The 16,792-nt window shown below is 41.4% G+C and overlaps 1 protein-coding gene and 1 long non-coding RNA gene across 4 annotated transcripts; both read right to left on the reverse strand.

The window, feature by feature from the left end:
- Positions 1-80: 80 nt before the first annotated feature.
- On the reverse strand, positions 81-14,765 carry LOC115207955 (zinc finger protein 239). 3 transcript variants are annotated; one of them, XM_029775611.1, is made up of 4 exons: positions 14,389-14,765; positions 4,296-4,340; positions 2,625-2,802; positions 81-1,462 (listed from the first exon to the last, which is right to left on the reverse strand). In XM_029775611.1, exons 1-4 carry the CDS (start codon positions 14,395-14,397, stop codon positions 537-539), a joined length of 1,158 nt encoding a protein of 385 aa, XP_029631471.1. In that variant the 5' UTR covers positions 14,398-14,765; the 3' UTR covers positions 81-536. The 3 variants fall into 3 exon arrangements, with proteins under 3 accessions (XP_029631471.1, XP_029631480.1, XP_029631463.1); XM_029775620.1 differs by lacking the exon at positions 4,296-4,340 and having other exon boundaries at positions 2,613-2,802; XM_029775603.1 differs by lacking the exons at positions 4,296-4,340; positions 14,389-14,765 and adding an exon at positions 13,422-13,494 and having other exon boundaries at positions 2,613-2,802.
- Positions 1,521-2,595, reverse strand: LOC115208001 (uncharacterized). The gene is made up of 2 exons (XR_003881086.1): positions 2,093-2,595; positions 1,521-1,841 (listed from the first exon to the last, which is right to left on the reverse strand). It is a non-coding gene; the product is annotated as an uncharacterized LOC115208001 (long non-coding RNA).
- Positions 14,766-16,792: the final 2,027 nt, after the last annotated feature.

A 16,792-nucleotide genomic window follows, 5' to 3' on the forward strand; every position in this document is an offset into this window, starting at 1 on the left:
ATTGACTAATTCATTTTATCATTGTGTGTGTGTGATTGTGCAGGTGTGTACATTTCAATATTTCCTTTATTTTACTTTTAGATGGGTGTATTTTGTGTATTGTTAGATATTACTGCAATTCAACATTTTATCATATTAACCAACAAAATATTACATTTACCGGTTTTATTACATTATAAATCTAAATGTTTACACATTAACAGCTGTTACAAGACACAGCATACATAGTTCTTTCCTTGACCTCATGAATATTATTATTCAATGCGTCATTGATTAGTAAACACACACGTTGACTATGACATATTCTATGATAAAATGTATCCATTTAAATCCCAAAGTGTAATATTACATAGACACAGGGGAGATCTGATCCTAGATCAGAGCTGCATATTATGCTCCAGAGGTTACCATGGTGTTCAGACTAAGGAAACTGTTTAAGAATGGGAGATGGATATGACTGTTCCATAGTTTTTTTAAATGTATTTATCCTTTATTTAGGGTTAGGGTTCACTAGATGTTTTCTATTGAACATTTATTTAGGGATCTGGAACCGGTGTCGGATAGGAAGAAGATGAAATACAGCACGTTTGTGCATTCTGGTGTTTTCTCATTGGCCCTAAATGAGCAAAGCTCTTTCCACATAGACAGACATAAGGTTTCTCTCCAGTGTGTGTTCGCTGGTGTGTATTTAAGGTCCCTGATAGACTGAAACTCTTCCCACACTGATCACAGCTATAAGGTTTCTCTCCAGTGTGTGTTCGCTGGTGTCTATTCAGGTGTTCTGATAGAGCAAAGCTCTTCCCACACTGATCACAGCTGTAAGGCTTCTCTCCAGTGTGTGTTCGCTGGTGTCTATTCAGGTGTCCTGATAGAGCAAAGCTCTTCCCACACAGACATACATAAGGCTTCTCTCCAGTGTGGGTTACCAGGTGTGTAGTCAGCTCTCCTGATCGAGCAAAGCTCTTCCCACAATGATTACAGCTGTAAGGCTTCTCTCCAGTGTGTACACGCTGGTGTATGGTTAAAATTCCCGAGTTAGCAAAGCTTTTACCACAATTAAGGCAGGGGTAAGGCTTCTCCCCTGTATGAATTCTCAGATGAGATTTGAAGGTGTTAGAAGCAGCAAAACTCTTCCCACACTGAGAGCATCTGTAAGGTTTCTCTCCTGTATGAATTCTCAGATGAGATTTGAAGGTGTTAGAAGCAGCAAAACTCTTCCCACACTGAGAGCAACAGTACGGTTTCTCTCCGGTGTGAATCCGTTGGTGCATTATGAAACCACTCCTGCTAGTGAAACTCTTCCCACAGTCAGAGCAGCAGTGGTGAGGTTTCTTCCCTGTACGTCTGTGCTTCTTGAGGTGTTCTGATCGGGAGAGACTCTTCTCTACCTTGTCACAAACATGATGTTGAGGCTCCCCAGATAAGTCCCTCCCATTGAGAGAGCAACAGTTAAGAGTGTCCCCTGCGAAACAAAGACATTGAATGAATAGTTTTTGGAAATATGGGTCCATAAACAAATATCACCATCAAGATACACTCAGTAGCCAGTTTATTAGGTACACTACCCCGTTCATGAAAATAGATCACTCATACAGACAGTGTCACGCGGCTGTGGCTTGCTATATAAAGCAGGCAGACAGGCATTCAGTTACTGTTTGATTGAACATTAGAATTGGCTAAATAAGTGACCTAAGCGACTGAGTGTGTGGTATGATCGTCGGTGCCAGGTGAGCCGGATCCAGTACCTCAGAAACAGCCGCTCTCCTGGACTTTCACACGACAGTGTCTAGGGTTTACCAAGAATGGTGCATCAAACAAAAAACATCCAGTCAGCGGTAGTCCTGTTGGTGAAAACAGCTTGTTGACGAGAGGTCGAAGGAGAATGGCAAGAATTGCGCATACAGACAAATAACGGCACAGTACAACCGTGGTGTGCATCTTGGAATGCACAACTCGTCGATCCTTGTCACTCATGAGCTAATGCAGCAGACGACTACACTGTTCCACTCCTATCAGCTAAAAACAAGAAGAAGCTGCTCCAGTAGGAACGCAATAACCAACACTGGACAATTAAGGAGTGGAAAAACATTACCTGGTTCGACGAATCCCAGTTCCTGTTGCGTCATGCTGATAAGAGTCAGGACTTGGTGTAAGCAGGATGAGTTCATTGCACAGCCTGGTGTCAACGGTACAGGATGTTGGTGATGGTGTACTGGTGTGGGGAATGTTTTTCCTGGCACATGGTAGGTCCCTTGATACCAATTCAGCAACAATTTAACGCCACAGTGTATCTGAACATTGTTGCTGACCAAACCCAATCGAGTATCTTTGGGATGAGATGGAACGGGCTGTTGGCAGCATGAATGTGCCACCGTCCAATCTGCAGCAGCTGTGTGATTCCAATGCGTCAGCATGGACCAACATCACCGGGGAATGTTTCCGACGCCTTGTAGAATCCATGCCCTGAAGAATTCAGGATGTTCTGGAGGCAAAGGGGGGTCCGATCCGGGTACTAGATGGGTGTACCTAATAAACTGGCCAATGAGTATATATTGTTTATCAATCAATCAACAGAAGTTGCAGAAGCAGATTGCAGTCTAATCCACACACACCAATGTTCTTACTTGATGAAATCAAGTCTGCCTCCTCGTGCCCCCCTCTCACAGTTCCACTCTGCCCTAGTGTTTTCCTGCAGTCGACCAGCCGCACAGACAGCCTCTTCAGACCCAGCAATAAGCCGATATCAGGAGAGTTGCGACCAGGGGACTCCGGCAGGCTGGAGGGGGACGGGCTGGCTCTGTCCTGGTGACCACAGGAAGTATTGTACATTGATTAATTATATTCTAACATTGATTACTTTAGTCTAAATCTCTGATTGGTGCATCCTTATATCTCCTTTCTCTTTTAGTGTGTAATTGCTCACTACTTTCCACAAAATGTACATATTTTTTAAAACGGAAGTGGTTTATATCTTGTTTTACTCTTAGTACAAATGCCAAAACTGATAACACTTGTAATGCCCCATTTTATGTTCAGAACCTTGATTGAGCTTTCATTGGAGTTGAACATATCTTTCACCCCCAAGTTAATCTTGGTTAACCAAGAACTAAAGTCTCACGTAAATGGTCAGCGGCTCGATTCAGTTCTGGGTTCGTACACGTTAGGAGAGATATAGGAGATGCTAGAACGAGGAGCAGAACCTGAATGAGGACCTCCTCCCTCTCTTGATACTGGCCAAATGTCCTCTCCCTTTCCAAAATGTGAAAGATGGTAACACCTGCTAAATCATGATTTGTTCAAATAACCTGTGATGAAAAACCTAAAACACCAGAACTATTGCTGCTAGTTATCCCACTTGGAGCATGTTGAGAAAAATGTCAGTCTCATAATTTCAGTATCCTTATACAGTACACACATAGAAGAAACCATTAGATATAGGGGTATTGTGGCATGTAGCAGAAACCTACAGTAAAAAGGTATGTGTAGCCTGGTGCAATTTCTGCCCCATGCAACATTGCTCAGATCCACTTGTCTATGTGACTTGTTACTGTAACAGCATCCTCATCTAAAATTGTTGGTTTACAGCGTATCAACAACATTCAGATAATGAGTGGATTAAACTAATTTACCACCAAAATATTTCAGCAGTGCATTGTACACTACATAATTTCAAATGTTTTTTAGATTTTTTTAACTGAAAGTAAACTAGACACTATATAATTTTGGTTTCGTAGCTCAGATTTTAGCAGTTTGAATAAATTATTGTTAAATGTCGTAACAAATGACAGGAAAATATTTTCAAAAGTAATCAATTGAAAATGGCCGAAGAGTTTTGAAACAGATTTTTGTGCTTAGAGTTGTGAAAATGTACCACATTCTTGTGAAAATTGCACCAAAGACAATTGGTGGAGTCATGGGCTAGGGGAAGTATCCACCATATGTTTTATACCAGTCATTTCCCTTCAAATCAGTGAAGGAAAGTGAACAAGTGCACACTTAGGGAGGACAGAAAGATAATTAGGGTTTAAGATTATCTTGGCAGAAGCAGAGCTAGCGTGAGGGCCACATAGGACTGTTCCTGCAGATACAAAGAAACCATTATTTAACACTATAAAATATTTAGTGTTACATATAAAATATTATGTAACACTATAAAGACTTATTTAACACTAATTATTATGTTACACTATAAAACATGGCAAAAGTGATATGATTGAATTAAATCCTGGAATTGGTCTAGGTGGTTGTTGCCTATTTTATAAAGCAATGTACCCTACAGATGTCTGTCAGTATACCTCCTTGAGGGGTCCCCTGGGACTGGTAGCTGCACTGCTGGTTGGCTGCTGGTGGGGGAAGGACCAGGGTATTTATTTAGTAAGTCATTTATTAGTAAGTCATTTATTAAGTTGAATAGTTAAAATAAGTTAACACTGCCGGGACTTGAGGTAGGCCTACACTAGAATAATCCAACAATGACGCGCACGGTGTCTACATTTTAAACAGTCTAACATATCTTTAGGCAGGAATTAAGAAAATAAAAACATTCAAAAGAACAGAATAGCATATTCTAAGTTTAAAGGTAGACTCAGAAAAATGACGTGTACAAAGTTATGTACAAAGTAAACAGCATGTTGGGTCAATTTCCGCAATAACCAAGAACGTTGAAGCACAAGGCTAAACTTCTCCAATGTTTGAAAAAATTATACTGAACAAATACATAAAACGCAACCATTTCAAAGATTTTAGTACATATGAGGAAATTAGTCAATTGAAATAACTTCATTAGGCCCTAATCTATGGATTTCACATGACTGAGAATACAGATATGCATCTGTTGGTTACAGCTACCTTAAAAAAAATTGACTTCACAATGGGCCTCAAGATTGTCAATTTGAATGCACACAAATACTGCAACAATCAATAAAATGCAATGGTGTTTGTTGTCCGTAGCTTATACCATAGCCCATACCATAACCTCACTGCCCCCATGGGGCACTCTATTCACAATGTTGACATCAGCACACCACTCTCCCGCACAATACACATGGTCTGTGATTGTCAGGCCTGGTTGGACGTACTGCCAAATTCTCTAAAAGAACGTTGGAGGCGGCATATGGTAGAAATTAACAGTCAATTTTCTGCCAACAGCTCTGGTGGACATTCTTGCAGTCAGCATGCCAATTGCACGCTCACTCAAAACTAGGAGACATCTGTGGCATTGTTTTGTGTGACAAAACCGCACATTTTAGAGTGGCCTTTTATATCAACTTCTTGATATGCCCCACCTGTCAAGTGGATGGATTCTCTTGTAAAGGAGAAATGCTCACTAACCGAGATGTAAACAAATTTCTGCCAAAAAAATAGAGAAATAAGCTTTTTGTGCGTATGGAACATATTTTGGGATCTTTTGTTTCAGCTCATGAAACATGGGACCAACAATTTACATGTTTCCTTTATATTTTTGTTCAGTGTATATGAAAGCAAGCTTTGCTTTTACACTTGCAAGACCATCATGATTAATTGACCAGGCGTTTTTTTCTTGTAGTAATGTGGAACCTGCCTGTATTTCCTTAAACCTTTGTTTTAGCAATACATGTCATTCAGAAGAAAAACAAATATTTCATAACATATTTTCTTGCCCTAATTAGCGCCTCACCACTAGAACGCAGTGCAAACATCCAACACATGGGCTAGTCCAGCATCCAGATCAGAGCTGTAAAAATAATCAAGCCCGTCAAATGGCAGTTGTTCATTTGGCACTGTTGATCTACACAGATGTGGATTAAAATGTCAGGAAGACAGGAGAAAGAGCACACTGGAATCTATTCTGGATGTTTGAAACTGAGTTTGTCCTGATGTTAGCAAGCATACATTTGCTCACTGCAGTGGACAACATGCTGTTTACATTTGTATTGTTTTCTCAGCTACAGTTTGAGTTGTGTCTTGTCTGACAGTGATATATGGCAAGATCTTACCGTAGATTGGACTATAGAGTAGCTAGCTAGTGTTGCAAAAGCCAAATTGCATTGCAAGGTAGTATCGTGACAATTTTCACAAAGTTTGTTGTTGGTTTTGAAATTATATAGTTAGCCATCTGTTTTGTGGAAATATTTAGGGCTGGCATTTGGAAGTGAATTAGCTATCGTTAGATATTTTCTGTGTTGAGGTCAGCTGTTGTTGTATGACTCTAGCAAGCTAATGGCTGAAGTTATTTGTGTAACAAATCTTCCGTAAACAAATATAGCTAGCTACATTTCTTTGCCTGTTCATTAGCTAGCTAACTAGCTTTCAGCTGACTGGTGTTAACTATTTACAGAGGCTAGCTGTTGGACAAGCAAGCAAACATTAGCTAATAGCAGCTGTGTTGTTGCAGAGCAACAGAGTTTCTGACCCGTTCAGATACTTTAGCTGAATTTCAGAGTTCTATGTTAGCATTGTCAAATGCTACAAAAAAGGAGGTCATTGTTGGTTCCTAATGGACAGAATTATGCTTGTGAGAGTAATAACTTACAAAATGTAATAAAATCTGTTGCAACTACAAATTTAGTCAATCGGACATTTTTTCAATCACATTGTCACTTTATGGTAGCTATATGCTTGTTTTAATCTGACTTCTAGACTTGAGGCATGTGGGTGCAGAAAATACTCTGAAAACTAAATTGCTAAAGACCCTGTTAGAAATCCAGTATATGGTACTCTAACGGCTGGACAGCTCATGAGGTGGGGAGTGTGTTGTATCTCCAATCAAGTTGATTTGCGAGATTATCAACATTGGCGTCATAATGGCTTAGATATGATGGTAGGTGTTATGTTCTGTTAACTTCTTTGGGATAGGGGGCGGTATTGTGATGTCTGGATGAAAAGTGTGCCCAAAGTAAACTGCCTGCTACTCAGGCCCAGAAACTAGGATATGCATATAGATAGGTAGATTTGGATAGAAAACACAAAAGTTTCTAAAAAAACTGTTAAAATAATGTCTGTGAGTATAACAGAACTGAAATGGCAGGTGAAACCCCGAGGACAAACCACCAACAAAACATCTGCATACCACTGATTTTAATGCCTGGCACTTTTATAATAGGGCGAAATTGTCCCCGATTGCAGTTCCTAGGGCTTCCACTAGATATCAACAGTCTTTAGAAATAGTTTCAGGCTGGTTTTTGGAAAAATGTGGGAGAAGTTGTAGTTTTTCTAAGTGGCTCCCATTTTGTCTGTAGTGTTACCAAGCGCATGGCCGAGAGAGAGCGCGTTCTTTTTGTTTATCTCCGGTAAAGACAATAACGATTCTCCGTCTTAAATGTTATTGTTTATTTGCGTATTAGGGTACCTAATGTTTGATTATAAAACGTTGATTGACTTGTTTGGATACGTTTATTGGTAACGTTTGGGATTCATTTTGTATGCATTTTGAAGGAGGGAAACTGAGTGGATTATTGACTAAAGTGCGTCAGCTCAACTGAGTTTTTATGGATATAAAAGGACTTTATCGAACAAAATGACCATTTGTAATGTAACTGGGACATTTTGGAGTGCCAACAGAAGAAGATCTTCAAAGTTAAGGCATATACAGTGGAGCAAAAAAGTATTTAGTCAGCCACCAATTGTGCAAGTTCTCCCACTTATAAAGATGAGAGAGGCCTGTAATTTTCATCATAGGTACACTTCAACTATGACAGACAAAATGAGAAGAAAAAAAAAATCCAGAAAATCACATTGTAGGATTTTTAATGAATTTATTTGCAAATTATGGTGGAAAATAAGTATTTGGTCAATAACAAAAGTTTCTCAATACTTTGTTATATACCCTTTGTTGGCAATGACACAGGTCAAACGTTTTCTGTAAGTCTTCACAAGGTTCACACACTGTTGCTGGTATTTTGGCCCATTCCTCCATGCAGATCTCCTCTAGAGCAGTGATGTTTTGGGGCTGTCGCTGGGCAACACGGACTTTCAACTCCCTCCAAAGATTTTCTATGGGGTTGAGATCTGGAGACTGGCTAGGCCCCTCCAGGACCTTGAAATGCTTCTTACGAAGCCACTCTTCGTTGCCCGGGCGGTGTGTTTGGGATCATTGTCATGATGAAAGACCCAGCCACGTTTCATCTTCAATGCCCTTGCTGATGGAAGGAGGTTTTTACTCAAAATCTCACGATACATGGCCCCATTCATTCTTTCCTTTACACGGATCAGTCGTCCTGGTCCCTTTGCAGAAAAACAGCCACAAAGCATGATGTTTCCACCCCCATGCGTCACAGTAGGTATGGTGTTCTTTGGATGCAACTCAGCATTCTTTGTCCTCCAAACACGACGAGTTTTTACCAAAAAGTTATATTTTGGTTTCATCTGACATTCTCCCAATCCTCTTCTGGATCATCCAAATGCTCTCTAGCAAACTTCAGACGGGCCTGGACATGTACTGGCTTAAGCAGGGGGACACATCTGGCACTGCTTGGATTTGAGTCCCTGGCGGCGTAGTGTGTTACTGATGGTAGGCTTTGTTACTTTGGTCCCAGCTCTCTGCAGGTCATTCACTTGGTCCCCCCGTGTGGTTCTGGGATTTTTGCTCACCGTTCTTGTGATCGTTTTGACCCCACGGGGTGAGATCTTGCGTGGAGCCCCAGAACGAGGGAGATTATCAGTGGTCTTGTATGTCTTCCATTTCCTAATAATTGCTCCCACAGTTGATTTCTTCAAACCAAGCTGTTTACCTATTGCAGATTCAGTCTTCCCAGCCTGGTGCAGGTCTACAATTTTGTTTCTGGTGTCCTTTGACAGCTCTTTGGTCTTGGCCATAGTGGAGTTTGTACTGTGACTGTTTGAGGTTGTGGACAGGTGTCTTTTATACTGATAACAAGTTCAAACAGGTGCCATTAATACAGGTAACGAGTGGAGGACAGAGGAGCCTCTTAAAGAAGAAGTTACAGGTCTGTGAGAGCCAGAAATCTTGTAGGTGACCAAATACTTATTTTCCACCATATTTGCAAATAAATACATAAAAAATCCTACAATGTGATTTTCTGGAATTTTTTTTTATCTCATTTTGTCTGTCATAGTTGACGTGTACCTATGATGAAAATTACAGGCCTCTCATCTTTTTAAGTTGGAGAACTTGCACAATTGGTGGCTGACTAAATACTTTTTTGCCCCACTGTATTATATCGCTATTTCTGACTTTCGTGTCGCAACTCCCTGGTTGAAAATGATTTGTTATGCATTTGTGTGCTGGACGCTGTCCTCAGATAATCGCATGGTTTGCTTTCGCCGTAAAGCCTTTTTGAAATCTGACACCTTGGCTGGATTAACAACAAGTTAAGCTTTATTTTGCTGTATTGCACTTGTGATTTCATGAAAGTTTAATATTTATAGTAATTTAATTTGAATTTGGCGCTCTGCCATTTCACCGGATGTTGGCCAGGTGGGACGCTACCGTCCCACGTATCCATAAGAAGTTATTACTGATGTCCCCTTTAAGAATGGAGCACCATTGGTCATGCACAGTGTTGTTCTATGTTATTCTGGTACTAACTCATTTCAGTAAATGTGAAGCACCAGTACAATTTATTGTATTCAGTCTTTCTTATTATATAAATAAGTAATAAGAGCTAAGACACTACAATGGCGACGAGGATGATTACCTGCAGTGTGCATCACGAATGCAGATGGAGCTCGTAGGAAGAGAGGAAGATTTTGACCCTGTAGCACAACAGCTAGCAAGCAGTGACGACGAGGGGAGAGCTGACGAGAACGAGGCAGATCAAAGACCCGTGGAGCCGGAGGTAAAGAGAATGGCTAGCATCGGGAAAATAGATGTGTTTGATGACACACAAGAAAACTGGGCAACTTACATTGAACAACTGGAACAGTACTTCATTGCTGATAACAAGAGAGTACCAGCGTTGTTGAGTTTAATTGGCCCAAAAACGTACAGTTTGCTAAGAGATCTGACTGCCCCTCTGAAGCCCTCCAATAAAACATTCACAGAGATTGTGGAGATATTGCAAAATCACCTATCACCTAAACCACTCCTCATCGCGGAACGTTTTCGTTTCGTTTCCACAAGAGAGATCAGAATGAGGGGGAGGGTGTTAGTTTCTTCAACTCTGCTACATATGTACTATCTGAACATTGCCAGTTTGGAGAGAACCTAAATTACACATCAAGGGATAGATTTGTTTGTGGACTGAAACATGAACACATTCAAAAACGTTTGCTCACAGAATCAGATCTCACTTTTGCAAAGGCTGTTGAAATTGCTGTGGCTATGGAAATCGGGACTAAAGATGCATTTGAGTTGCAAAGTAAAAGAAATTCTGACCGATCACAAACTTCCCTGCACAAGTTTTCATGCAGCCGACAGTGCCCCCGTGTGGCCGAAATATGCAACAGGTGTGACTGATGGTCACAGAGCAGAGGACTGCGTTTCAAAGACGAAATTTGTCACAAATGCAGTAGAAGGGGGCACATTCAAAGAGCATGCAGAGCAAAATTCAGTCACAACAGGAAAACTGAGAAAATTAAAAGGGTCTGTGAATGCAGTGGCAGTGATTTTGATGAACGATTAATTTGTACAATGGAGTTAAACACAGTGACTTCTCCCAGCAGTAGCATAATATGGGTGACACCAGAAATCAAAGGCAAACCCCTCAAAATGGAGCTGGACACAGGATCTGCAGTTTATAATTTCCACTACTGTCTACAATGAGCACTTCAAGGCTATCAAGCTGAAGAACACAAATGTGTTGCTGAAGACCTACTCAGGAGAGAGATTGAGCCCAATGGGGGCGTTGCAGGTCAGAGTGAGTTATGGGGAGCAAACACAGCAGTTACAGCTGTATGTGGTGCCTGGAACTGGCCCCCCATTATTTGGCAGGGAATGGCTTTCAAAAATAAAGTTGAACTGGTGTGACTTGAAAATGCTCCACACGTTCCAGCCCAAAAAGAAAGGCACAGGCTAAACACTGGAACACTTGCGGAAGAAATACAACACAGTTTTCAGTGATCAGATGGGAACAGTAAAAGGTTTCACAGCCAAACTTGTACTAAGAGATGACGCAACCACAAAATTATACAAAGCCAGATCTGTTCCATACTCCCTGAGACCAAAGGTGGAAGCGGAAATCGATCGCTTGCAGGATACAGGGATGCTGACGAAAGTGGACAGAAGCGAATGGGCCACACCCATAGTTCCTATTGTGAAGAAAGACAGGTCTGTTAGAATGTGTGGGGACTTCAAGGTAACTGTGAATTCAATGTTGCATGTGGACCAATACCCCCTGCCACGTCTGGATGACATCTTTTCTGCACTAGCTGGTGGGAAACACTTCAGTAAAATCGATCTGAAACAGGCTTACCTGCAGCTACCGGTTGAAGAGAGCTCCAAACAGTACCTGACAATAAACACACACAAAGGTCTATACAGGTATAACCGCCTGGTTTTTGGCATTGCATCAACCCCAGCCATTTGGCAACGAACTATTGACCAGATTTTGCAAGGAATCCCAGGAACCCAGTGTATCCTGGATGACATGATCATAACAGGACGCACCGACAAAGAGCACCTGGCTAACCTGGGAGAGGTCCTGAAAAGACTGAAAGAGTATGGTCTACAGGCAAACTTACAGAAGTGTGAGTCCTTCAAAGACAAGATTGTCTTCTGTGGACATGAAATCGACCACAATGGATTGTACAAAACACAGGACAAAATCGGGGCAGTGGTACAGGCACCACGACCACAAAATATCACAGAAGTGAGATCTTTTACGAGACTGATCAATTACTACAGAAGATTACTCCCAAACCTTTCAGCAGTACTCCAGCCTCTAAATCAGCCCCTGGAAAAGAATAGGATATGGCGGTGGACAGAACAGTGTGAAAATGCGTTTCATGAGGCAAAACGGCTCATCACATCTGAACAGGTCCTGATGCATTATGACCCTGAACTGCCAGTGAAGTTAGTTTGTGATGCATCCCCTTATGGCTTAGGGGCCGTCCTTTCACACACACTGAAAGATGGGTCAGAGAGGCCAGTTGCATTTGCGTCACGAACATTGAATGATGCAGAGAAAAACTACTCACAAATCGACAAAGAAGCACTGGCACTAGTGTGGGGCGTCAAGAAATTCCACGCATACCAATATGGCAAGCGTTTCACACTGGTTACGGATCACCAGCCGTTGCTTTCCATTTTCAGTCCAAAGAAAGGTATTCCGGCAATGACAGCAGCCAGGTTACAGTGATACGCCTTGCTCCTTGCTAGTCATATGTATGACATTGATTTTAAGCCGTCGTCCCTCCACACAAATGCAGATGGATTTTCCAGACTGCCGTGTACAAGAGAAAGACAAAGGAGTGTGGATGCAGTGGACATTTTCCATACCGCTCAGCACAAGGCACTACCGGTCACAAGCACAGTTATCAAACAGGAGACAAAGAAAGATGTGACCTTGTCAAAAGTGTACACCTACACCATGTCAGGATGGCCAGCTACAGGCAGAAAGGAGCTGACTCCGTATTTCCAGTGGAGAAACGAAATTACAATGTACCAAGGATGTTTGATGTGGGGAATGAGAGTCATGATACCCCATAAATGCCAACATCAGGTTTTGCAGCAACTACATGAAGGTCATGTTGGAATTGTCAAAATGAAGCTGCTCGCAAGGAGCCACTTCTGTTGGCCCGGTCTGGATCAACAGATAGAAAGCATGTCGAAGAACTGTAGCGGATGTTTGGAAACCCTTCACATGCCTGCTCCTGTCCCAGTCCACCCATGGGAATGGCCCACAGAGCCATGGCAGAGAATTCATGTGGACTACGCTGGTCCCTTTGAAAAGCACATGTTTCTGGTTATAGTTGATGCCCATTCCAAATGGCCAGAGGTGTTTTGCACTGACTCCTCCACCTCAGCTCAGAAGATAGAGTGTCTCAGAACAACGTTTGCACGCTTCGGATTGCCGCTGCAGCTGGTAAGTGACAACGTGCAAGCATTTGTAAGTGACGAGTTTACAAGATTCATGTCAGTAAATGGAATCAAACACTCAACCTCAGCTCCGTACCACCCTGCCACCAATAGGCTGGCAGAACGCTTTGTGCAAACCCTAAAGCAAGGACTCCGTGCAGCAAAACGAGACGAAGGGACTTTGCAAACAAAACTGGCCAAGTTCCTGGCCTCCTACCGAAACACCTCACATGCCACGACAAATGAAAGCCCAGCCGCACTGATGTTCGGGAGGCCTCTCCGCACACAGCTGGACATCATGAAGCCAAACAGGCGTAATGAAGTGCTGAACAAACAAGCCAAGATGCTCTCCGGTGGCCGGGAGCGCCATCTCCAAACAGGACAGGAAGTGATGGTGCGAGACTACAGAAGGGGAGGGAAATGGACAAGAGGGACCGTACATACACAAACGGGACCCAAAACTTACCAGGTTCAAGTGAGCCCAGACATAATGTGGCGGCGTCACATTAACTAAACGCATTCCACGGAAAACAGCACAACAATCGAGAGAGAACAGGCACAGAGAGCTCCTGAGAGTGACACACAGGGGACTGTAGAGGATGGTGGGGCAGTAAAGAGACCCCAGGCTGAAAGAAGGGAACATGTTGATGAAGGTGCTGTTATAGCAGAAGCTATAATGGAACAAGCCTACAGACAATCCTAGGCGCTACCCAGAACGAAGGCACCGTCCACCAGACAGACTGGACTTATAAACAAACAAAAACGAACTGTTCAAGTTCAAATCAAAAGATGCAAAATAACTACAACAAGTTCTGGGAAATGTTTCAGTTGTGGTTTGGTAAAAGTAACTCTGATTGTATAAGAGAAGGAATGTTATATTCTGTTAATTACTGATGTCCCCTTTAAGAATGGAGCACCCTTGGTCATGCGCAGTGTTGTTCTATGTTATTCTGGTACTAACTCGTTTCAGTAAATGTGAAGCTCCAGTTCAATTTATTGTATTCAGTCTTTTTTATTATATAAATAAGTAATAACAGCTAACACACTACAGTAGGGAAATTTGTATTTAGCATTGCGATTCAACCAATGCATACTCAGCGCGACTACAACATAATGGAATAGAACTATAAAATATGAAAAATGTTGCAAAGGTGAGATGTAGCATGCATCATTGGTGTAGCCTCTCAATGGCCAATACATAGCATCAGCAATCCAGGGTTTATATACATCATGGTTATGACTTTACCTGCTAACCATTGCTTGTATCATCAATCTGTGTGCGATTGGCTAGTAGGCTACTTTGCTGAAATTACCACCCTGGTTTATTTTGTTTAGCTGTTCAAAAGGAACGCCGGGTGTGGAAGAGCCAAGAAAACTAGACTTAGACATTGTATACAGTAAGGACACTGTTCATAACAGTCTACCAAACTTACCCGATCCATCTCGGAAGCGATTCTTTCTTAAAATAAAAAAACATGAAAGTAAATGTGTACGCTAGAGTTACTTTCTTTGTCAAAGCGTTCAGATAAAGAAAAGCTAGACCAGCGCAATCAAACGTCCTTTTAAATATCAAAACTGGATTTAAGTTGTGACACAAACGTCTCATGGAGACACATTTTACATCAGAAAGATCCTGTGGAATTTATTTTGGTTTGAAAACTCGATAGAAGCTGGTAACAAAGAACTTCCTGTTGATGCTTTTCGGCTTCTTCTGTGGAGTTTAAGAGGTGCCGCCACCTACTGTACATTGTCATCAACACCTCTCTTCAAGTGGGTGAGGCGGTTTAGGGAGTATAATGTATTGCTAGAAAATAACTTTGTATTCCCTCATATATAGTATGTTAAATTAATGACAAATGTGGTATAATCAATATGTAATTCATCTATTTAAACTGTAAATAATTAGATGCATCACATTGTCAATGATTGTAAATGCCTTTTGTCCATGTGTGGTTGTATTGTTTTTAAAATTGACAAATACAATAAAAATCACAAATCCTAAGGTATTTATATAAACAACTAAAATAGCTTGCAGCCTCTGACTGGCTGTGGTTTGCTGAAAGGTGACAGGCTGAATATGAGATTAGAGAAATTCCTTAATGTCTTTCAAATTAGCTCACGGCTAGATGGTTTTCTATGGTTTATTTATTATTTATTATGGATCCCCATTAGTTCCTGCCAAGGCAGCAGCTACTCTTCCTGGGGTTTATTATGGATCCCCATTAGTTCCTGCCAAGGCAGCAGCTACTCTTCCTGGGGTTTATTATGGATCCCCATTAGTTCCTGCCAAGGCAGCAGCTACTCTTCCTTGGGTCCAGCAACATTAAGGCAGTTATATACAATTTAGAATATTACATGACATTTCATAAGACTTTTCACAACACATTAAGTGTGTTCCCTCAGGCCACTACTCTACTATCACATATCTACAATACAAAATCAATGTGTACGTGTGTGTAGAGTGTATGTTTAATGTGTATGTGTGTCTGTGCCTGTGTGTGTCTCTTCACAGTCCCTGCTGTTCCATAAGGTTTATTTGTATCTGTTTTTAAAATCTGATTCTACTGCTTGCATCAGTTACCTAATGTGGAATATATTTCCATGTAGCCAAGGCTCTATCTAGTACTATGCACCTCCCATAGTCTGTTCTGGACTTGGGGACTGCGTAAAGACCTTTGGTGGCATGTGTAGTGGGGTATGCATTGGTGTCAGATCTGTGTGCAAGTAGTTTAAACAGACACCTCTGTGCATTCAGCATGTCAACACTTCTTACAAAACAAGTAGTGATGAAGTCAATCTCTCCTCCACTTTGAGCCATGAGAGATTGACATGCATATTATTAATGTTAGCTCTCCGTGTACATCTAAGGGCCAGCCATGCTGCCCTGTTCTGAGCCAATTTAAATTTTCCGAGGTCCCTACTAAACAGTAGTCCAGGTGTGACAAAACTAGAGCCTGTGAGACCTGCCACTATGATGTGATTTTTGATTGCATTTGATGTCAAACACTTATCATCAAAACAGTATCATGCTTTTAAAACTCACTTCACGGTGAAAATACATTTGAAGAAAGAAATTCAACAGCAGGTTGTTTCAAAGCCTAGCACAACGAAATGGACAACCTTTAAGGTGATGATTATTTCAAAACATCTATATGCATATTAGAGTTATGAGCCCAAGCCAAACCCCCCCCCCCAAAAAAAACTGAATAAAAATTATGATTGTGTCATTATACAATACTTAGCCTACCACATATTACACACAGTAGAAAAACATTAAAATACATAAAACATTTTTTTTAAAGATGTCTTGTGAGTTTGAGTGTGGATTGTATTATTATGCATACTAGATTATGCATACTAGAACTGATTACCTTATGCTACACCCCAACATCTGTGAGAAAACATACAGCCCTAGGCGATGCTGTTGGTTCATTGATTGTGCAGGGTGGCTTACAGTTAGCCTACAATTATAGTGAATTTGTTTTTAAATAGCCTAGTAGGGACTTTATTCTATTCATATTTTTATTGAATTAATAGGATGACACATTCCCTTTAGCTACACAGAATATCTCAGCCCCATGTGTTTCCATCTCCTCCTCTCTCTCCTTTACTCCTTTCCTGAGCACCTTCTTCCTTCTTGATGTTCCCCAACAGATTTCACTTGGTTTCCCAAATTAAGCACTGGGTAGCTGCAGGAATAGGTTTGGAGAGCCCATGGCATTCAGAGTTTGGGTGGAACATCACCTGTTGCGCAGAGAGCACATGCTCCTCAAACAGTTGTTGATGCGTGGAGTGAAATGTGTTTTTATATTTATTTCTCAGCTGCTCATATTAAGC

The sequence above is a fragment of the Salmo trutta genome, chromosome 1 (assembly GCF_901001165.1).
Source record: "Salmo trutta chromosome 1, fSalTru1.1, whole genome shotgun sequence".
In the NCBI taxonomy this organism is placed as follows: domain Eukaryota; kingdom Metazoa; phylum Chordata; class Actinopteri; order Salmoniformes; family Salmonidae; genus Salmo; species Salmo trutta.